The 24,563-nt window shown below is 49.0% G+C and overlaps 1 protein-coding gene across 2 annotated transcripts in view; it reads right to left on the bottom strand.

Moving 5' to 3' along the window:
* LOC129839689 (pre-B-cell leukemia transcription factor 1-like) overlaps positions 1 to 16,698 on the bottom strand; it is a 41,873-nt gene extending 25,175 nt beyond the window's left edge. Inside the window, exons 1-2 of one of the 2 annotated variants that reach the window (XM_055907260.1) lie at positions 15,397 to 16,698; positions 8,894 to 8,967 (exon numbers count right to left, since the gene is read on the bottom strand). In XM_055907260.1, the coding sequence (XP_055763235.1) occupies positions 8,894 to 8,967; positions 15,397 to 15,581 (259 nt within the window). In that variant the 5' untranslated portion in view covers positions 15,582 to 16,698. The remainder of the gene's footprint in view (positions 1 to 8,893; positions 8,968 to 15,396) is intronic. The other variant, XM_055907261.1, reaches the window with a different exon arrangement.
* Positions 16,699 to 24,563: the final 7,865 nt, after the last annotated feature.

Here is a 24,563-nt window from a genome sequence, read left to right as displayed (position 1 = left end):
TATTCAACTGGATCAGGAACTGAAACTCTGCTGTAACTGGGAACACCCAGGAAATTCAACTGGATCAGGAACTGAAACTCTGCTGAAACTGGGAACACCCAGGAAATTCAACTGGATCAGGAACTGAAACTCTGCTGAAACTGGGAACACCCAGGATATTCAACTGGATCAGGAACTGAAACTCTGCTGTAACTGGGAACACCCAGGAAATTCAACTGGATCAGGAACTGAAACTCTGCTGTAACTGGGAACACCCAGGAAATTCAACTGGATCAGGAACTGAAACTCTGCTGAAACTGGGAACACCCAGGAAATTCAACTGGATCAGGAACTGAAACTCTGCTGAAACTGGAAACACCCAGGATATTCAACTGGATCAGGAACTGAAACTCTGCTGAAACTGGGAACACCGAGGATATTCAACTGGATCAGGAAATGAAACTCTGCTGTAACTGGGAACACCCAGGAAATTCAACTGGATCAGGAACTGAAACTCTGCTGTAACTGGGAACACCCAGGAAATTCAACTGGATCAGGAACTGAAACTCTGCTGAAACTGGGAACACCCAGGAAATTCAACTGGATCAGGAACTGAAACTCTGCTGAAACTGGGAACACCCAGGATATTCAACTGGATCAGGAACTGAAACTCTGCTGTAACTGGGAACACCCAGGAAATTCAACTGGATCAGGAACTGAAACTCTGCTGTAACTGGGAACACCCAGGAAATTCAACTGGATCAGGAACTGAAACTCTGCTGAAACTGGGAACACCCAGGAAATTCAACTGGATCAGGAACTAAAACTCTGCTGAAACTGGGAACACCCAGGAAATTCAACTGGATCAGGAACTGAAACTGCTGAAACTGGGAACACCCAGGAAATTCAACTGGATCAGGAACTGAAACTCTGCTGAAACTGGGAACACCCAGGAAATTCAACTGGATCAGGAACTGAAACTCTGTTGAAACTGGGAACACCCAGGAAATTCAACTGGATCAGGAATTAAAACTCTGCTGAAACTGGGAACACCCAGGAAATTCAACTGGATCAGGAACTGAAACTCTGCTGTAACTGGGAACACCCAGGAAATTCAACTGGATCAGAAACTGAAACTCTGCTGAAACTGGGAACACCCAGGAAATTCAACTGGATCAGGAACTGAAACTCTGTTGAAACTGGGAACACCCAGGAAATTCAACTGGATCAGGAACTGAAACTCTGCTGAAACTGGGAACACCCAGGAAATTCAACTGGATCAGGAATTAAAACTCTGCTGAAACTGAGAACACCCAGGAAATTCAACTGGATCAGGAACTGAAACTCTGCTGAAACTGGGAACACCCAGGAAATTCAACTGGATCAGGAACTGAAACTCTGCTGTAACTGGGAACACCCAGGAAATTCAACTGGATCACTAACTGAAACTCTGCTGTAACTGGGAACACCCAGGAAATTCAACTGGATCCGAAACTGTAGTATCTTTATATCTAATTAGGTACAAAATGTCAAACCCCCATCCATCCTTTCCCCAACATCCCAAACAATTCTCACACTTCTCTTTCGCACACAAGTAACATCAACAAATGTGTGATGTTAAGGGCAATTGACAACCCCAGACAACCACGCACCACACACACGACAGGGCAGTCAAACCCATTAGTAGGAGACACCAAAGCTGTGTTGAATGTATTATACACGTTGTGACTCATTATTAATGCTGCACTATGATGCATTACAACATCTAAACATGTATTAACCATTATGACAATAACCGTGGCCATCTGCATGACAATTAAACGTTACTCAGAAATGTCAACGGTCACAGCCCTACCCCACACACCTGACAGATTAACTAGATTACTATAACTCAATCCAAAGAAACACCTGTACATTACCTCACACACATACATGTGCACGCACGCACGCACGCACACACGCACACGCACACACACACACACACACACACACACACACACACACACACACACACACACACACACACACACACACACACACACGTTGGTAGTGTGTAATAGCAAGTACGGGGCCTCCCGAGTGGCGCAGTGGTCTAAGGCACTGCATCGCAGTTGCTAGCTGTGCCACTAGAGATCCTGGTTCGAGTCCAGGCTCTGTCGCAGCCGGTCGCGACCGAAAGACCCATGGGGCAGCGCCCAGCGTCATCCGGGTTAGGGGAGGGTTTGGCCGGCAGGGATGTTCCTGTGGCGGGCCAGGCGCAGTGCACGCAGACACGGTCGCCAGGTGTACGGTGTTTACTTCCGACACATTGGTGTGGCTGGCTTCCGGGTTAAGTGGGCATTGGCTGGGTCGACCCTCGCCTCTCCCGAGTCCGTACTGGAGTTGCAGCGACGAGAAAAGACTGTAACTACCAATTTGATACCACCATTTTTAAATACATCAAAGTAATATCAGTACAGTAACGTCTGCACTGATTTAATGTTAGTGTGTGGATGTGTGTTTACAATGATATGAAATGGAGGTGAGGGTGTGATATGGTTTGTCAGCGTGTGTGTGTGTCACTTGGCTCAACTTAACAGACAGGAGGATTCCCCCCGTTTCTTGGGAGAGCGGAAGTATTAACTGAGATTAGAGCTTACACAGAAATCCCCTCCTTCCATCCCTCCATTCTTTCCATCTCCTCTCTTACGCCCTGTCACTCGGATCATCCCATCATTCAGTTGATCATAATCCCACTCCGCTAATAACTCAGGTAGAGAAAGAAATAGACGAGAGGAAAGGTCAGAGAGAGAGGGAGGATAGACACTAGCAGATAACAGACGTGTTGCTTAGACAGAAAGGGAGGATAGACACTAGCAGATAACAGACGTGTTGCTTAGACAGAAAGGGAGGATAGACACTAACAGGCGTGTTGCTGAGACAGAAAGGGAGGATAGACACTAACAGACGTGTTGATGAGACAGAAAGGGAGGATAGACACTAACAGACGGGTTGCTGAGATGAGAGGAAAGGTCAGAGAGAAAGGGAGGATAGACACTAACAGGCGTGTTGCTGAGACAGAAAGGGAGGATAGACACTAACAGACGTGTTGCTGAGACAGAAAGGGAGGATAGACACTAACAGACGGGTTGCTGAGACAGAGAGAGGGAGGATAGACACTAACAGACGTGTTGCTGAGACAGAGAGAGGGAGGATAGACACTAACAGACGTATTGCTGAGACAGAAAGGGAGGATAGACACTAACAGGCGTGTTGCTGAGACAGAGAGAGAGGGAGGATAGACACTAACAGGCGTGTTACTGAGACAGAAAGGAAGGATAGACACTAACAGACGTGTTGCTGAGACAGAAAGGGAGGATAGACACTAACAGACGTGTTGCTGAGACAGAGAGGGAGGATAGACACTAACAGACGTGTTGCTGAGACAGAGAGAGGGAGGATAGACACTAACAGACGTGTTGCTGAGACAGAAAGGGAGGATGGACACTAACAGACGTGTTGCTGAAACAGAAAGGAAGGATAGACACTAACAGACGTGTTGCTGAGACAGAGAGAGGGAGGATAGACACTAACAGACGTGTTGCTGAGACAGAAAGGGAGGATAGACACTAACAGACGTGTTGCTGAAACAGAAAGGAAGGATAGACACTAACAGACGTGTTGCTGAAACAGAAAGGAAGGATAGACACTAACAGACGTGTTGCTGAGACAGAGAGAGGGAGGATAGACACTAACAGACGGGTTGCTGAGACAGGGGGATGGAGAGATAGGTGAGAAGAGAGATAGAGGGAGCGAGGTGGGGAGAGGAAGAGAGATCAACCTGTAGTCTACACCCAGCCCAGTGAGTAGTCTACACCCAGCCCAGTGTGTACTCTACACCCAGCCCAGTGTGTAGTCTACACCCAGCCCAGTGAGTAGTCTACACCCAGCCCAGTGAGTACTCTACACCCAGCCCAGTGAGTAGTCTACACTCAGCCCAGTGAGTACTCTACACCCAGCCCAGTGAGTACTCTACACCCAGCCCAGTGAGTAGTCTACACCCAGCCCAGCGAGTAGTCTACACCCAGCCCAGTGAGTACTCTACACCCAGCCCAGTGAGTAGTCTACACCCAGCCCAGTGAGTAGTCTAGACCCAGCCCAGTGAGCACTCTACACCCAGCCCAGTGAGTACTCTACACCCAGCCCAGTGAGTAGTCTACACCCAGCCCAGTGAGTAGTCTACACCCAGCCCAATGAGTAGTCTACACCCATCCCAGTGAGTACTCTACACCCAGCCCAATGAGTAGTCTACACCCATCCCAGTGAGTACTCTACACCCAGCCCAATGAGTAGTCAACACCCAGCCCAGTGAGTAGTCTACACCCAGCCCAGTGAGTAGTCTACACCCAGCCCAGTGAGTAGTCTACACCCAGCCCAGTGAGTAGTCTAGACCCAGCCCAGTGAGTACTCTACACCCAGCCCAGTGAGTAGTCTACACCCAGCCCAGTGAGTAGTCTACACCCAGCCCAGTGAGTACTCTACACCCAGCCCAATGAGTAGTCTACACCCATCCCAGTGAGTACTCTACACCCAGCCCAATGAGTAGTCAACACCCAGCCCAGTGAGTAGTCTACACCCAGCCCAGTGAGTAGTCTACACCCAGCCCAGTGAGTAGTCTACACCCAGCCCAGTGAGTAGTCTACACCCAGCCCAGTGAGTAGTCTACACCCAGCCCAGTGAGTAGTCTAGACCCAGCCCAGTGAGTACTCTACACCCAGCCCAGTGAGTAGTCTACACCCAGCCCAGTGAGTAGTCTACACCCAGCCCAGTGAGTAGTCTACACCCAGCCCAGTGAGTACTCTACACCCAGCCCAGTGAGTAGTCTAAACCCAGCCCAGTGAGTAGTCTAGACCCAGCCCAGTGAGCACTCTACACCCAGCCCAGTGAGTAGTCTACACCCATCCCAGTGAGTACTCTACACCCAGCCCAATGAGTAGTCTACACCCAGCCCAGTGAGTAGTCTACTCCCAGCCCAGTGAGTAGTCTACACCCAGCCCAGTGAGTAGTCTACACCCAGCCCAATGAGTAGTCTAGACCCAGCCCAGTGAGTACTCTACACCCAGCCCAGTGAGTAGTCTACACCCAGCCCAGTGAGTAGTCTACACCCAGCCCAGGGTGTAGTCTACACCCAGCCCAGTGAGTAGTCTACACCCAGCCCAGTGAGTAGTCTACACCCAGCCCAGTGAGTACTCTACACCCAGCCCAGTGAGTACTCTACACCCAGCCCAGTGAGTAGTCTACATCCAGCCCAGTGAGTAGTCTACACCCAGCCCAGTGAGTAGTCTACACCCAGCCCAGTGAGTACTCTACACCCAGCCCAGTGAGTAGTCTACACCCAGCCCAATGAGTAGTCTACACCCAGCCCAGTGAGTAGTCTACTCCCAGCCCAGTGAGTAGTCTACATCCAGCCCAGTGAGTAGTCTACACCCAGCCCAGTGAGTAGTCTACACCCAGCCCAGTGAGTACTCTACACCCAGCCCAGTGAGTAGTCTACACCCAGCCCAGTGAGTAGTCTACACCCAGCCCAGTGAGTAGTCTACACCCAGCCCAGTGAGTAGTCTACACCCAGCCCAGTGAGTACTCTACACCCAGCCCAGTGAGTAGTCTACACCCAGCCCAGTGAGTAGTCTACACCCAGCCCAGTGAGTACTCTACACCCAGCCCAGTGTGTACTCTACACCCAGCCCAGTGTGTACTCTACACCCAGCCCAGTGAGTACTCTACACCCAGCCCAGTGAGTACTCTACACCCAGCCCAGTGAGTACTCTACACCCAGCCCAGTGAGTACTCTACACCCAGCCCAGTGTGTACTCTACACCCAGCCCAGTGAGTACTCTACACCCAGCCCAGTGAGTAGTCTACACCCAGCCCAGTGAGTAGTCTACACCCAGCCCAGTGAGTAGTCTACACCCAGCCCAGTGAGTACTCTACACCCAGCCCAGTGTGTACTCTACACCCAGCCCAGTGAGTACTCTACACGCAGCACAAAAAGAAAGAAGGAAAAAGGAGAGACAGAAGGGAGAAAACGGAAACAGAGAGAGAGAGAGAGACAGAGATACAGAGAGAAAGAGAGAGAAAGAGAGAGAAAGAGAGAGAAAGAAAGAGAGAGAGAGGAGAGAGAGCGAGAGAAGGATGAAAGAGAAACAGAGAGAGGGACAGAAAGAGAGGATGGGGAACCAGGTCCCATTAGTTTTAATGAATCCTTAATTAGTATGGATTATGGTCCAGCCTCCCAGACTGCCCACCACACACACGTCTATGTTTCAGACACACGCGTCTATGTTTCAGACAGACACGCGTCTATGTTTCAGACAGACACACGTCTATGTTTCAGACAGACACGCGTCTATGTTTCAGACAGACACGCGTCTATGTTTCAGACAGACACGCGTCTATGTTTCAGACAGACACACATCTATGTTTCAGACAGACACACGTCTATGTTTCAGACACACGCATCTATGTTTCAGACACGCGTCTATGTTTCAGACAGACACGCGTCTATGTTTCAGACGCGCGTCTATGTTTCAGACAGACACGCGTCTATGTTTCAGACAGACACGCGTCTATGTTTCAGACAGACACGCGTCTATGTTTCAGACAGACGCGCGTCTATGTTTCAGACAGACGCGCGTCTATGTTTCAGACAGACGCGCGTCTATGTTTCAGACAGACGCGCGTCTATGTTTCAGACAGACACGCGTCTATGTTTAAGACAGACACGCGTCTATGTTTCAGACAGACACGCGTCTATGTTTCAGACAGACACGCGTCTATGTTTCAGACAGACACGCGCGTGTCTATGTTTCAGACAGACACGCGTCTATGTTTCAGACAGACACGCGTCTATGTTTCAGACAGACACGCATCTATGTTTCAGACAGACACGCATCTATGTTTCAGACAGACACGCGTCTATGTTTTAGACAGACACGCGTCTATGTTTCAGACACGCGTCTATGTTTTAGACAGACACGCGTCTATGTTTCAGACACACGCGTCTATGTTTCAGACACGCGTATACATTTCAGACACACACACACGTCTACGTTTCAGCCACCCCATACTGTGCGAACACATTCACACACACATTTCTACCTCTCTAATACACAGGCTGCCACTGTACAACACACACACACACTCCTGTTTACAGACATGCTGAGTTAATAACGCCTGTGTATTACTTTTCTATAAACCTTTTCTATAAGCCACTGTGATCCACCAGAGTAGGCTATTACCAGATACCACCAGGTGTAGGCCAAAGCCAGGGCAGCGGGTGAGGGCCCCCCCCAGTGAGAGTGAGTGTTGGTGGGGAGGAGGCCAGGCTGACAGGGGTCTGGAGCATATCACCAGTCTGCCAATCCACAGACACAGTCATTACTGCCTCTCCCTCCATCTCATCAATCAAACTGTCGCCCTCTTTCTCTCCCTCCCACTTTTTCTGTCCATTTTCTTTTATTTCCCCTTTACCCATTTTCTCCTTCTCTCCATTGCTCTTATTTCCCTTTGTCTAATTCCAAATGCCCCTCTCTCTCTCTCTCTCTCTCTCTCTCTCTCTCTCCCTCATAAGGACAGGAAAACAGATGGATATAGTCAGAAAGATAGAGAGAGAGACCCTGTGTTGTTCTGTTAGGCTGTCTCGGTCATGGTTATTTATACTAGTTCTAACTTGGGACAGAAAGGAAGGAAAGAAGGTCTAAGGGGAGAGAGGAAAAGAGAGAGAGGACAATGGCAAGAGACGTGGTGACACGAGAGGTGAAAAGGGGAGGAATAAAGATAAATATTTAGGACATTATGAAATCTGAAAGCGAGAGAGTGACAGAATGAGAAGATAAAGGGAGGATGAAAGATAACAGGAATGGAGAGTACCTGGCATGTGTTTCAGATGATAATGATTTCACTGAAAATACCCCCCACTAACACTATCATTACATAGATCTACCAACCCCCCTCTCATCTCTCTCTCTCTCCCTACCTCCCTCCCTCTCTCTCTCTCTCTCTCTCTCTGGACACAGAGTGCAAATGTGAAAATCAAAGTGAATGACATTAGGTAAATAAGACACCTAGTTGCCTTGACAACCATAACCCCCTACTCTGCCTCGGGCCTCCCCCTTTCCCCCTCTGGACCAATCGGGAACGAGCAACGCCGGGTGATTGACATATCGTCATGGCAGCCAGCAGAGGATGCCTCTCATAATGTTTTCCATAACGAGAAGAGAGGGAGCGAGAGGGGGGGGGGGGGGGCAGGTTACGTGAATGAAAGAAGGTGACATTAAAAAGCGAAGAGGACAGAGAATGGGACTAAAATGAAATGGAAAGATAAGACCAGTTTTAGAGTCAGTTTCATTCAATGCAGTCGTATGGCTGTTGTTGATAGGGCTAGGGGAGGGCTGACTCCGGATCAGTGCTTAGGGAAACCCTGTTATACCAGGTAAACAACGTCAACCCCTTGGAGGAATAGCAGAGAAGAGTCAACCAAAACACGACACACCACTACAGACACCCTGGTTCGAATCCAGACTGTATCACAAACGGCCGTGATTGGGAGTCCCATTGGGCGGTGCACAATTGGCCCAGCGTCGTCCGGGTTTGGCCGGTGTAGGCCGTCATTGTAAAAAATAAATTGTTCTTAACTGACTTGCCGAATTAAATAAAGGTAAAATAAAAAATGTAACAAAAGTCCCAAGACAAGAGTAATGTATAGTGTAGAGCAGTTATAATGCTCTGTTGTGTTGAAAAAAGGCTCTATATATTACATTTCTATCTGCCACGTTCAAAACATTTCTGAATATAACTCAAGACATCAGTGGTAGAACAGAGAATGGGATTGGCCGATCATAGAGGAAGTCTGGAACTGATTGGCTGGCTGGCTCACCTGTCTTTTCTTTGATCTCACACAGCACACTGAAGAGGGCGGGCTTCATTCTGTGGCAGTTTAACGCATGTTTCCTGTGTGAGTAAGAGAGAGGGAGAGAGAGAGAGAAGGGGGGAGAGAGAGAGAAAGATAGAGAGAGAAGGGGAGAGAGAGAGAGAAGGGGGGAGAGAGAGAGAAAGATAGAGAGAGAAGGGGAGAGAGAGAGAGAAAGAAAGAAGGGAGAGAGAGTGGGTGGGAGAGAGTAGGGGGGAGGAGAGAGAGAAGGGGGGAGAGAGAGAGAAGGGGAGAGAGAGAGAAGGGGAGAGAGAGAAAGAGAGAGAGAGAAGGGGGGAGAGAGAGAAAGATAGAGAGAGAAGGGGAGAGAGAGAGAGAGAGAAAGAAAGAAGGGAGAGAGAGTGGGTGGGAGAGAGTAGGGGGGAGGAGAGAGAGAAGGGGGGAGCGAGAGAGAAGGGGAGAGAGAGAGAGAAAGAAGGGGAGAGGGGGGGGGGCAGAGAGAGAGTAGGGGGGAGAGAGGGGGGGGGATTCATTAGCTACAAGACAGAACCAGAACTATGAGTAGGAGCACAGCTGTCAATCTTCCACTGAACCAGAGTTAAAAGTGCACCTTCTCAACACACACACAAACAGACATGCACACACACACAGACACACATTCTGGAGGGAATTCCTGCTGACATGTGACCACGAGGAACATTCTTTCAGCTGGCATTCTTTTCTTTAACTCAGAGAGGAAAGAAAGAGAAAGAAAAGGGGAGAGAGAAAGATCTTACTAGATAGGCTTAATTACAGAATAATAATATTTAATCAAACACCTTTTAAAACAAGCACACAGCCACTGTGGTTTAGCCATCACAGAGTATGTGGTCTAACCAACCAGTTAGTAAAGATACTGTGTTTCACCGTCGTCTGAGACAGTGTGGTCTGACCAACCAGTTAGTAAAGATACTGTGTTTCACCGTCGTCTGAGACAGTGTGGTCTAACCAACCAGTTAGTAAAGATACTGTGTTTCACCGTCGTCTGAGACAGTGTGGTCTAACCAACCAGTTAGTAAAGATACTGTGTTTCACCGTCGTCTGAGACAGTGTGGTCTGACCAACCAGTTAGTAAAGATACTGTGTTTCACAGTCGTCTGAGACAGTGTGGTCTGACCAACCAGTTAGTAAAGATACTGTGTTTCACAGTCGTCTGAGACAGTGTGGTCTGACCAACCAGTTAGTAAAGATACTGTGTTTCACAGTCGTCTCAGACAGTGTGGTCTGACCAACCAGTTAGTAAAGATACTGTGTTTCACAGTCGTCTGAGACAGTGTGGTCTGACCAACCAGTTAGTAAAGATACTGTGTTTCACCGTCGTCTGAGACAGTGTGGTCTGACCAACCAGTTAGTAAAGATACTGTGTTTCACAGTCGTCTGAGACAGTGTGGTCTGACCAACCAGTTAGTAAAGATACTGTGTTTCACAGTCGTCTCAGACAGTGTGGTCTGACCCACCAGTTAGTAAAGTTACTGTGTTTCACAGTCGTCTGAGACAGTGTGGTCTGACCAACCAGTTAGTAAAGATACTGTGTTTCACAGTCGTCTGAGACAGTGTGGTCTGACCAACCAGTTAGTAAAGACACTGTGTTTCACAGTCGTCTCAGACAGTGTGGTCTGACCCACCAGTTAGTAAAGATACTGTGTTTCACAGTCGTCTCAGACAGTGTGGTCTGACCCACCAGTTAGTAAAGATACTGTGTTTCACAGTCGTCTCAGACAGTGTGGTCTGACCAACCAGTTAGTAAAGATACTGTGTTTCACAGTCGTCTCAGACAGTGTGGTCTGACCAACCAGTTAGTAAAGATACTGTGTTTCACAGTCGTCTGAGACAGTGTGGTCTGACCCACCAGTTAGTAAAGATACTGTGTTTCACAGTGGTCTCAGACAGTGTGGTCTGACCCACCAGTTAGTAAAGATACTGTGTTTCACAGTCGTCTGAGACAGTGTGGTCTGACCCACCAGTTAGTAAAGTTACTGTTTCACAGTCGTCTGAGACAGTGTGGTCTGACCAACCAGTTAGTAAAGATACTGTGTTTCACAGTCGTCTGAGACAGTGTGGTCTGACCAACCAGTTAGTAAAGATACTGTGTTTCACAGTCGTCTGAGACAGTGTGGTCTGACCAACCAGTTAGTAAAGATACTGTGTTTCACAGTCGTCTCAGACAGTGTGGTCTGACCAACCAGTTAGTAAAGATACTGTGTTTCACAGTCGTCTCAGACAGTGTGGTCTGACCCACCAGTTAGTAAAGATACTGTTTCACAGTCGTCTCAGACAGTGTGGTCTGACCAACCAGTTAGTAAAGATACTGTGTTTCACAGTCGTCTGAGACAGTGTGGTCTGACCAACCAGTTAGTAAAGTTAGTAAAGATCCAGAGCCACTACAGAGCGTCAGAGCATCTACTAAATGACTCACTACTGTATTGGCTCTGGATCAGAGTGTCTGCTAAATGACTCACTACTGTAGTGGCTCTGGATAAGAGAGTCTGATAAATGACTCACTACTGTAGTGGCTCTGGATCAGAGAGTCTGTTAAATGACTCACTACTGTAGTGGCTCTGGATCAGAGCGTCTGTTAAATGACTCACTACTGTAGTGGCTCTGGATCAGAGAGTCTGCTAAATGACTCACTACTGTAGTGGCTCTGGATCAGAGAGTCTGCTAAATGTGAGTGAGTCATTTAGCAGACACTCTTATCCAGAGTCACTACAGTAGTGAGTCATTTAGAAGGAGAGAAACAACCACACACTCCTGGCCATCAGGAAGCAGATTGGCCACCCTGTACGTCTACATGTTTAGTGTGTAGACAGACCATTTTTAAGGCTGCCCCTTTGAAAACACCTACCTAGCCTTTACAGGCCCAATCTATACTCTACAGAGGAGAGGAGGAGATGAGGGAGGTGAGAGAGAAGTGAGGCTGGAGACCTGTGACATCTGCCTCAACTCAGAAGAGAGAGGGAGGAGAAAAAGGAGGCGAGGAGTAGGAATAGAGAGGAGTGAGGAGAAAACCAAACAGGCCGGAGCTCCTGCATTACCAGAGTATGGGGACAGAGCGAGTTTCCCAAAGACCGGAGCGTCTGCCTTCTCAGCCGCTCCAATTTCGCTCAGTGCACTTCACGAGCTCAGGGCTTGCCTGGCCCAGCATGCATCTGTAGTCTACTTGTGTGATGCTATAGTCCCTAAGCTTTAGCTACTGACATGGAGTTCGCTAAATATTTTCATAAAGAAACTGATAACACACACAGGTGCAAAATCAAGGTGACTTACAAAGATGAGGAGGACCAAGAGAGGGAGTGCGGTGATGTCGTGTCCAAAACCAAGTGGTAGGTCCAGGTAGTCACTCAGATAGATGGGTGTTGGTTAAATGGTGATTTTAATACTGTCACCACTGACCAGGATGATACACCAGCCTGTACAGCCTATACTGTCACCACTGACCATAATACACCAGCCTGTACAGCCTATACTGTCATCACTGACCATAATACACCAGCCTGTACAGCCTATACTGTCATCACTGACCATAATACACCAGCCTGTACAGCCTATACTGTCACCACTGACCATAATACACCAGCCTGTACAGCCTATACTGTCATCACTGACCATAATACACCAGCCTGTACAGCCTATACTGTCACCACTGACCATAATACACCAGCCTGTACAGCCTATACTGTCACCGCTGACCATAATACACCAGCCTGTACAGCCTATACTGTCACCACTGACCATAATACACCAGCCTGTACAGCCTATACTGTCACCACTGACCAGGATAATACACCAGCCTGTACAGCCTATACTGTCACCACTGACCAGGATGATAAACCAGCCTGTACAGCTTATACTGTCACCACTGACCAGGATAATACACCAGCCTGTACAGCCTATACTGTCACCACTGACCATAATACACCAGCCTGTACAGCCTATACTGTCACCACTGACCATAATACACCAGCCTGTACAGCCTATACTGTCACCACTGACCAGGATAATACACCAGCCTGTACAGCCTATACTGTCACCACTGACCAGGATGATAAACCAGCCTGTACAGCTTATACTGTCACCACTGACCAGGATAATACACCAGCCTGTACAGCCTATACTGTCACCACTGACCATAATACACCAGCCTGTACAGCCTATACTGTCACCACTGACCAGGATGATAAACCAGCCTGTACAGCTTATACTGTCACCACTGACCAGGATAATACACCAGCCTGTATAGCCTATACTGTCACCACTGACCAGGATAATACACCAGCCTGTACAGCTTATACTGTCACCACTGACCAGGATAATACACCAGCCTGTACAGCCTATACTGTCACCACTGACCAGGATAATACACCAGCCTGTACAGCCTATACTGTCACCACTGACCATAATACACCAGCCTGTACAGCCTATACTGTCACCACTGACCAGGATAATACACCAGCCTGTACAGCCTATACTGTCACCACTGACCAGGATAATACACCAGCCTGTACAGCCTATACTGTCACCACTGACCATAATACACCAGCCTGTACAGCCTATACTGTCACCACTGACCAGGATGATACATCAGCCTGTACAGCCTATACTGTCACCACTAACCAGGATGATACACCAGCCTGTATGGCCTATACTGTCACCACTGACCATAATACACCAGCCTGTATGGCCTATACTGTCGCCCCCGACCAGGATGATACTACAGCCACACACAGCCATGAATGAGTAATACACAGCTAGTCTTTAATATGGGGGATTCACTGAGTGGATGAAGGCTCCAACAACCACACAATAGGTATCCTTAGGTCTTTGGAGCCTAGCTATGTTGGTGTGTGTGTGTGTGGACAGCTGCTCTCTCGTGTGGTATTATCAGAGAATTGATTGCATCCCTCCTCTCACAATGAACAGGATAAAACCCAGGAGGGACGAGAGGAGAGGGAGAGAATGTCTGTCTGTCTGTCTGTGTGTCTGTCTGGTGATACTGGCAGAACAGGAGCACATATGTAGACGATACATCCCACTACTATAGAAGGAGCCAATTCATCAATACAGCAATAACAATGTATTTATTCATATTGTAATAAGATGGTAATAGATGTGTAATTTTATAGTTTAGTCCATTTGTTTGTAATGGTGAGACCTATAGGCCTGTCAGTAATAAACCACTCCATAGAAAATAAACACTATGTAAATAGTTAATTCTAGTTGTATTGGTTAGACCTGTAATCCTATAACTAAACTAAAGTAAATAACAGATTAACAATGTTAATGTCAGTGGTTCATTCTATAGTTCAGTAATGGGTTTACGGGCCTATAAGTAAAGTAATAAATTCATTACAGATTAACACACATAACGTAAATGTTTCTGTGAAGTCGCTTGCCGGGCTGCGACACGTAAAACAGACACCACCGGGGTCAGCAGCATCATCCAGCGGGCTATTTACAGCCACTGGGGGGTCAAGCCGTGTGAAATTCGATCCGAGTTTCCATCACGGACAAGCAAACTCACACCAACCGCTGACTAAAAACACCTCCAGCCCCCCACCATACTGGCGACCGAATCCACCTGACACACCGCCACCACCAGACCCCAAAACGGCCATCTCCATTTCAAATGCGAGGCCATCCCCCTCTCCAGTCGCGGTAAGATCCTTTGTCATTATTCCATGTTAATGACGTGATGACCGATCAATCAAAGCGGCCTCAGCAAACTCATTCCAGTTAATTAGTCCGCCGGGCGGTCGTCAACGTTAACAGTATTTATATAAAGGAGGAGGGGAGGAGGAGGAGAGAGTAACAACAGAGAGAGAAGGAGGGAATAAAAACAGAATAACAACAGAGAGAGACAGAAGGAAAACAGAGTGAAAGCATACTGCTAATAAAAAATGTAATCGCCTAGTGTAGATTTTAAAACGCGGCGAAAGGCGGCAGGTGCAAATTACACCGTCTCGAGTGTGGAGCTCAATGCTACGTCACGGCGCAGTAAAGTACAGCAAATAAAGCGAGGTCAGTCTGCGCACACAGACTGGTGCCATAACGACACGAGAGACTATTAATTAACCAGCCTGAATTAATGACCACTGCTGTAACCGACCAGCGCGCTGGGAGTGGTGTGTAGCCTGTGTGAGTGTCAAAGAGACGATGTGAAATCAGTTGTTATTATGGCCAGTCACCATGCAGACTCCTCTCCCCTGGATCCATGTCCTCCATCATGTTCCCCGCTTCTTACTATTCACCAAGCAAAGAGGTGCCCCTAATATCTGATCTTGGGTCAGTTGTTTTATCTTAACACCACATAATACATAAGCTCAGGTCTAATATGTCGTATAATGATCCTGGATCATATAAGAGTGGTAATATCAACCTGGATCCCCTGTCTACATGGATCTCTCCCATGTGCCCCAGCCCTCCTCTCCCCACCCCGGCCCTCTCCCTCCTCTCCTCGGGGAAGGTGTTACCTGGCCTGGGCTTCGTCGAGACTCTCGTCCGTGATGGCCATGATCTGCTGGAGGATATCCCCGATGTCTTGCTGCGGCTGGCCGAGGGAGTGCTGCTTCCTCCCGGCGTCATGGTCCCCCACGTCGACCTGAGACAGTCCGGACAGCCCGACGAGACCCGACATCATGCGGGCCTGGTCCTCCATGCCTTTCAGAAAAATCTCGCCGTTTTTGCGACAAAACTAGGGAGGGAAAAGGTGACCGTTGTCCGATGAAGGGAGGAAGATGAGAAGATAGTATATTTTTTCGCCAGAGGTAGCCCAGGCTAGTTGCCTTTTACAGTTTAATGTCCCTGACTCGAAACACCGAGTGTTTCAAAGTAGCCAATAAACAAAGGAAGACATCAAACTAAACTATTCAAAGTAGCCAATAAACAAAGAAATCAAACTAACTACAAAATACCATTGCTCGTTCAAATGACCAATAGCAGCAAGCAAGCTGTAAACATGCAATTGTCTAAGTAAAACAAAAAAACAAGTAAACGGTCGATCTGGGCCTACACAGTATTTGTAAACAAATAAACACTATTTTCTTTGGCATAACCCGGCCTAGATTTATTTTTCATTCCGAGTCGAACACGGGCGCAGGGTTCTAACAGTAGTTCCACGGTTGAGGCAGATAGAAGGAGCCACAGGGGGAAAAATAAAGCCTGGAAAGGTAGAGCTGCCTTTAAAATGGTCAGCTAGGCGAACGACAAAGAGGGGGAGGGAGAACGAACCGAGCTGCCGCTGCGAGGGAGAAAAATGGCAACAATTAGCAGACTAGCTTGTCACAAATGTTACTCCTGCATTCGACAAATTAATAATCCGGCCTATATCCAAACGCTGTCTCGTGGAAAGCGACGGGGAATGTAGGCGAACCAGTTTGAAATCCAACCACCATGTATCTCCGTGTTTTTCTAACAATGAGAAAGAAGAGTAGCGCCACACTAGCCTACAACAGCTCGGCTAACGTTACTAGTCCACAGAAATCCCCAACGTGTCCGTTTTCGTTGCCTTCTTTTCCCAGGAAAAGCTGCACGGTTGGGAAGAAGTATTGTAGCTAGTAGCCTACAGGATCAAATAAAACGACGGAATAAAATACATCTTTTTTTTAATAAACTCCACTCCGTCCGACCAGCCGTGGCTGGCCTTGTCCTATCCGTTGGTCGAATAGCGCTGCTTGCTCCGCTCTCTTCTAGGCAGGTTTTTTTCCCTTCTCTGCTCTCATTTCTTTATCCGGCTCCCTCGCCTGGCCCGTTCTCCCACTACCAACACACACACACACACACACACACACACACACACACACACACACACACACACACACACACACACACACACACACACCCAGCGCACGCTGGTGAGGATAATATGTAGTTCCACATCTCACCGCTGGGGGTGGGCTCCTCTCAGCTCTCATACGGTGTTCAGCAGCAGCATGGAAACAAGCAGCATTATTGACAGTTGTGTCATTGTTGTTGTGATGGCTTAGAGGGCTTTCTCACGTAGCCTAAATATCCCAGCCCAAGACAGTCATATGAAAGCTTGACGTTTCAAGGAGCCCGTTCACTATGAAGTCAGGAGCCTGGGTCAACCAGAGCAATAGTTTCAGGCCGACCAGCCGACCAAGATGGCTGGAATGGAATTAGACTTCCTTTCTACTCATTGCAAACAACCCCAAGATGCGGCACTGATCCCACTGCTGCCACCAGTGTAGCAGACGGAGACGGGCTTGATCCAGAGAACCAGGGGTTGTGGGGAGAGCAGAGAGCCCTACCACCTGTGCCATAAAGATTCAGCACATAGTCATAGTTACACAGTCAGACCCAGTCTACAGACACAGACACGTGCTACTGACACAGTATATAGTCACAGACACAGTCACAGACACCGTCTACAGTCACAGACACGTGCTACAGACACAGTCTACAGACACAGACACCGTATATAGTCACAGACACAGACACTGTCTACAGTCACAGTCTACAGTCACAGACACGTGCTACAGACACAGTATATAGTCACAGACACAGTCACAGACACCATCTACAGTCACAGACACGTGCTACAGACACAGTCTACAGACACCGTCTACAGTCACGGACACGTGCTACAGACACAGACACATGCTACAGACACAGTCTACAGACACAGACACATACATGTAGAGGCGGTGAGTTGGTCTCACGCTCTCGTGACGAGGTAGTGCCTGTCACTTGAAATCAGTGTCACCCTTGGTCCAAGAGAGAATTTCCTCTTGTTCTAATGTTGGAGACGTTTCCTGAGCGGGAGACACGGGTTCAGGACTCACCAGTCATACATAGACACATACAGACACTGATACAGGTTGGCTACAACAGCCTACACTTGGTCAAATGGCACCCTATTCCCTACATAGGGCATTACTTTTGGCAAGAGCCTTATGGCAGTGGCCTGCCAAATGGAGCAGAGGTCTAAGGCACTGCATCACAGTGCTTGAGGCATCACTACAGACCCAGGTTTGATCCCAGGCGGTGTCACATCCAGCCGTGACCGGGAGACCATGAGGCAGCGCACAATTGGCCCAGCGTCGTCCGGGTTAGGGGAGGGTTTAGCCGGCCGGGATTTCCTTGTCCCATCGAGCTCTAGCGACTCCTTGTGGCGGGCCGGGCGCCTGCAAGCTGACTCGCCAGTTGGACGGTGTTTCCTCAGACACATTGGTGTGGCTGGCTTACGGGTTAAGCGAGCAGTGTGTCAAGAAGCAGTGCGGCTTGGCAGGGTCGTGTTTCGGAGAACGCATGGCTCTCGACATTCGCCTTTCCCGAGTCCGTACAGGAGTTGCAGCGATGGGACAAGACTGTAACTACCAATTGGATATCACGAACTTGGGAAGAAAAAAGGGTAAAAGTAAAAAAAAATAATACTTTAAAAAAGCCCTATGGCCAATTCCCTACATAGGGCACTAGTTTTGACCTAGGCCTTTTTCACTCAAATAAATGCCCTATATAGGTTGCAATTTGGGACACTGGAATAGTGGCCTAAATGGTTCAGTTATTTATCCTCTTGCTAAATGGTATCCATGTTGATGTCTCCTCAGCTTTGTAGACGTGACGTAGCGTGTGCATGATTAGCCTGCTAATGTTGAACACAAAACAAAGCCGTGTCACTCGACCATCATCATCATTGCCATCACTCACCCCTCTCCGCCAATCATAGCCTCCACTCGTCTTTGACCCCCTTGGTTGCTAGGCGTTATGCTAATGGGGCCTATAGCGTTTCTACCTAAACAGTGGACCAACTGAATAACGTGGAATATGTAGAGTGGATATACAGGTCTGAATTTACACAACACACATAGCGTTAGGCCTAGTCCTCCTTATTCAATGATTACAGAAGGACACAGCATGTATCTGTCGTGTGGGAATCTTGCTGTTTATATACACTACCAGTCAAAAGTTTGGACACACCTACTCATTCAAGGGTTTTTCTTTATTTTTTACAATTTTCTACATTGTAGAATAATAGTGAAGACATCAAATCTATTAAATAACACATATGGAATCATTACGTTTGACCATGGCCCTTTGGACCAGAGCCCTTTAGGTCCTGGTCAAAAGTAGTACACTTCACAGGGAAAAGGGTGCCATTCTGGTCAAAAGTAGTTCACTTCACAGGGAAAAGGGTGCCATGCTGGTTAAAAGTAGTTCACTTCACAGGGAAAAGGGTGCCATTCTGGTTAAAAGTAGTTCACTTCACAGGGAAAAGGGTGCCATGCTGGTTAAAAGTAGTTCACTTCACAGGGAAAAAGGTGCCATTCTGGTTAAAAGTAGTTCACTTCACAGGGAAAAAGGTGCCATGCTGGTTAAAAGTAGTTCACTTCACAGGGAAAAAGGTGCCATTCCGGTTAAAAGTAGTTCACGGTTCCAAAAGGGTTCCATTTGGGCCGTGTGTGTTCAGATTGAGTCATGGTGTCTTTGTTTAGCTGCTGTTGCCAATAGAGACAGCAGACTGACAGAGACCACGCCTTCAGCTAATGACTCAATTATACATCTCTCGCTCTCTCTCTCTCTCTCTCTCTCTCTCTCTCTCTCTCTCTCTCTCTCTCTCTCTCTCTCTCTCTCTCTCTCTCTCTCTCTCTCTCTCTGTGTGTGAAGTACTTTGTGCTTGCTGTAAGATCATACTGGATCAGTTTGAACCATAAATGAAGCAGAGGGAATGTCAGAAAGCCTCGTCCTCCTCACTCTCCTGCTAGATTGACAGCTGGGTTGCCATGGCAGGATGGGGGAGGGGGGAATAGAACATTGGGTCATTAGCCCGCCTCCTTTCAGGATGATTGACGTCCGGGCTGGGAGAGGGGAGAGGGAGGGGGGAGTAGAAAGGAAAGGGAGAGGAAAGGGGAACAGGGGACTGGGGAGAGGGAAGGAAAGGGAGAGGAAAGGGGAACAGGGGACTGGGGAGAGGAAAGGAAAGGGAGAGGAAAGGGGAACAGGGGACTGGGGAGAGGAAAGGGGTAGGGGGGACTGGGGAGAGGAAAGGGAGAGGGGGGCTGGGGAGAGGTAAGGGAGAGGGGGGACTGGGGAGAGGAAAGGGGGAGAGGGAAAGGGGGAGAGGGAGAGGGAAAGGGGGAGGGGGGAGAGGAAAGGGAGAGGGGAGGGGGGAAGGGCAGGGTACGGGTGTAGAGTTTCAGGTACACTCCCACTTTACCATGAAAGCCCAAAGACACAACGCACACACACACACACAGGTTAGGTGGATGTGAGGTGGTGTGATAAAGCGTTGCTGACTACATAGGGAGAAGAACATTCCCTGTGTTGTGTGTGTGTGTGTGTGTGTGTGTGTGTGTGTGTGTGTGTGTGTGTGTGTGTGTGTGTGTGTGTGTGTGTGTGTGTGTGTGTGTGTGTGTGTGTGTGTGTGTGTGTGTGTGTGTGTGTGTGTGTGTTGCCAGTCTGTCACACTCAGAGAGACAGAAGGCCATCCAGCAGGACAGATGAATGGATCCCGTGGCAAGGCGGGAAAAGAGAGATGACTAAGGTTTCACTCTATCATTCTCTCTCTCAGACACACACACACACACACACACACACACACACACACACACACACACACACACACACACACACACACACAGACAGACAGACAGACAGACAGACAGACAGACACACACACACACAAAAACACACACACACACACACACACACACACACACACACACACACACACACACACACACACACACACACACACACACACACACACACACACACACACAGACAGACAGACAGACAGACAGACAGACAGACAGACAGACAGACAGACAGACACACACACACACACACCACACACACACACACACACACACACACACACACACACACACACACACACAGAGTCTGGCAGACTGCCTCTAGTCCCTCTGTCTGAGTCCCTGTAGATTTCCTCTGGGTTCATTCCCATTAATTAGCCAATCAGCCAATTACGCTAAACGTTCTAAATAAACAAGGATCCCCCCCTCCCCCTCAGATGGCTCGCTCCATTATCTACTAACACCCCCTCCTGTCACCCCTAGTGGTCTGCTCTGCATGTCGCCATGACAACAGAGTGTGAGTGAGTGTGTGAGTGAGTGGGTGAGTGAGGGAGTGAGTGAGTGAGTGCACGTGTGTGTTTGTGGCTAAATGTCAATGTAAAACATACATACAATATCATAAGACGTTACATCCACGAGAAGGGATTGGAGGAGCCGTCTATCGTCTGGTCTAGGCTCTGATGATGTCATCAAGGTCCTGTCGTGTCACAACGTCAGGTATCTACAATAGTAAACCCAGTCATACAGACCGGTGTTCAATCACTGGACATCTTGACCTCTGTGTTACAGACAGAATGCAATACGTTCTCTGTCTCCTCTCCTACCCACTCACCGCTATTTCTCTCGCTTCCTCTCTCTCCTTTCTCTCCCCTTCTCCCCTTTCTGTTATCTCTCCTCCTTCCTTCTCACCATCACTCCCTCGCCCTTTCTCTCTCACCCTTCCCCCCTTTTCCATTATCCCCCTCTCTTTCTCCTCACCTCCCTCCCCCTCTCCCCCCTGCGCTGCCTCATTTTCATGTAAATGGAAATTGATCTTTCTTTCGGCGCACTGCCTTGAATGCCCTCCTCTCAATTTCAATTCAATTTAAGGGCTTTATTGGCATGGGAAACATATGTTTACATTGCCAAAGCAAGTGAAATAGATAATATATCAAAGTGAAATAAACAATAAAAAATTAACAGTAAATATTACACTTACAAAAGTTCCAAAACTGCCCATCTCCTCTCTCCCTCTCGCTCTGCCCCACCTCCAAAGACCTCTCACATACCTCTCTCTCTCGCTCTCTCGCTCTCTCTCTCTCTCTCCTCTCTCTCTCTCTCTCTCTCTCTCTGAAAGTATTCAAAACCCTTCCCCTTTTCCACATTTTGTTACGTTACGGCCCTATTCTAGAATGGATTAAATCGTTTCCCCCCCTCATCAATCTACACTCAATACCCAATAATATCAAAACAAAAACTGGTTTTACAAATTTTTGCAAATTTATAATAATTTTTCTTGGAAATGTCATTCAGACCCTTTCCTATGATACTTGAAATTGAGCTCAGGTACATCCTTGTCACGTTCCTGACCTATTTCTGTTAGTTTGTTATATGTGTTAGTTGGTCAGGACGTGAGGTTGGGTGGGCATTCTATGTTTTCTGTTTCTATGTTGGTTTATGGGTTGCCTGGTATGGCTCTTAATTAGAGGCAGGTGTTTGGCGTTCCTCTAATTAAGAGTCATATTTAGGTAGGTGTTTTCACAGTGTTCGTTGTGGGTGATTGTCTCCTGTGTTTGTGTATGTCGTTGCGCCACACGGGACTGTTTTCGGTTTGTTTGTTCATCGTTCATTTTGTGTAGCCTATTTTCTCTATTCGTGCGTTCTTCATGTTTTATGTAAGTTCGTCGTCTAGGTCTGTCTACACCGTTTATTTGTTTTGTTAGTGTATTAGTCGAGTTCGTGTTTTTTTTCTTTCTTTAATAAATAATGTCTACAAACTCCGCTGCATTTTGGTTCAATCCCTGCTCCTCTTCTTCTGATGAAGAGGAAAGCCGTTACAGAATCACCCACCAATCCAGAACCAAGCGCCGTGAGTTCGAGCAGGATTCTACACAGGTATCATGGACTTGGGAGGAGATATTGGACGGGAAAGGTCCATGGGCACAGCCGGGAGAATATCGCCTTCCCAAAGCTGAGCTGGAGGCAGCGAAAGCAGAGAGGCGGTGGTATGAGGAGGCAGCAAGGAGACGTGGCTGGAAGCCCGAGAGGAGACCCCAAAAATTTCTTGGGGGGGGGCTAAGAGGTAGTGGGCCAAGGGCAGGTAAGAGACCTGCGCCCACTTCCCAGGCTTACCGTGGAGAGCGGGAGTACGGGCAGGCGTCGTGTTACGCAGTAGAGCGCACGGTGTCTCCTGTACGAGTGCATAGCCCAGTGCGGGTTATTCCACCTCCCCGCACTGGTAGGGCTAGATTGGGCATTGAGCCAGGTGTCATGAGGCCGGCTCAACGCGTCTGGTCTCCAGTGCGTCTCCTCGGGCCGGCTTACATGGCACCAGCCTTACGCATGGTGTCCCCGGTTCGCCTACATAGCCCGGTGCGGGTTATTCCACCTCCCTGCACTGGTCGGGCGACGGGGAGCATTCAACCAGGTAAGGTTGGGCAGGCTCGGTGCTCAAGGGAGCCAGTACGCCTTCACGGTCCGGTATTTCCGGCACTACCTCCCCGCCCCAGCCAAGTACCACCAGTGCCTACACCACGCACCAGGCTTCCAGTGCGTTTTCAGAGCCCTGTGCCTCCTCCACGCACTCTCCCTATGGTGCGTGTCTCCAGCCCAGTGCCTCCAGTTCCGGCACCGCGCACTAAGCCACATGTGCGTCTCCTAAGTCCTGTGCAGTGCCCTCAGTCTGGTACCACGCACCAGGAATATAGTGCGCTTCGAGAGGTCAGTGTGTCCTGTCCCTGCTCCCCGCACTAGGCTTGAAGTGCGTGTCCTCAGTCAGGTGCCTCCAGTTCCGGCACCACGCACCAAGCCTACAGTGCGTCTCAGCCGGCCAGAGTCTGCCGTCTGCCCAACGGCGCATGAACTGCCTGTCTGCCATGAGCCTGCAAAGCTGCCCGTCTGCCATGAGCCTACAGAGCCTTCCGCCAGACAGGAGCAGCCAGAGCCTTCCGCCAGACAGGAGCAGTCTGAGCCATCCGTCTCCCCAGCGCCATCTGAGCCATCCGTCTCCCCAGCGCCGTCTGAGCCATCCGTCTCCCCAGCGCCGTCTGAGCCATCCGTCTCCCCAGCGCCGTCTGAGCCATCCGTCTGTCTTGAGCCATTAGAGCCGCCCGTCTGTCCCGAGCCGTCAGAGCCGATAGTCAGTCAGGAGCCGCTAGAGCCAGTTATCAGTCAGGATCTGCCAGAGCCGCCAACCAGACAGGATCTGCGAGAGCCGCCAACCAGACAGGATCTGCCAGAGCCGTCATTGAGCCATGAGCGTCCAGAGCCTTCAGCCAGCCATGAGCGTCCAGAGCCGTCAGCGAGCCATGAGCGTCCAGAGCCGTCAGCGAGCCATGAGCGTCGAGAGCCGTCAGCCAGCCATGAGCGTCGAGAGCCGTCAGCCAGCCATGAGCGTCGAGAGCCGTCAGCCAGCCATGAGCGTCGAGAGCCGTCAGCCAGCCATGAGCGTCCAGAGCCGTTAGCCAGTCATGAGCTGTCCCTTAGCCCGGAGCGGCTATTTACCCAGAACTGCCCCTCAGTCCAGAGCTGTCTCTCTGTCCGGAGCTGCCTTTCAGTCCGGAGTTGCCCCTCTATCCTGATTTACCTCTCTATCCTAAGCTACCTCTCTATCCTGATCTATCCCTCTGTCTTGAGCTATCCCTCTGTCTTGATCTATCCCTCTGTCCCGGTGCTGCCCCGGTTGTTGATGTTACCAAAAGGATTTTGTGGGGGTAAGATGAGGGTGGACATTCATAGGGGGAGATGGAAGCTGGGATTGACTATGGTGGGGTGGGGACCTCGCCCGGAGCCTGAGCCACCACCGTGGTCAGATGCCCACCCAGACCCTCCCCTAGACTTTGTGCTGGTGCGCCCGGAGTTCGCACCTTATGGGGGGGGTTATGTCA

Source organism: Salvelinus fontinalis, chromosome 40 (genome assembly GCF_029448725.1).
Source record: "Salvelinus fontinalis isolate EN_2023a chromosome 40, ASM2944872v1, whole genome shotgun sequence".
Classification (NCBI taxonomy): domain Eukaryota; kingdom Metazoa; phylum Chordata; class Actinopteri; order Salmoniformes; family Salmonidae; genus Salvelinus; species Salvelinus fontinalis.
The sequence above is the reverse complement of the archived record's forward strand: the minus strand, read 5'-3'. Positions and strand labels throughout refer to the sequence as shown.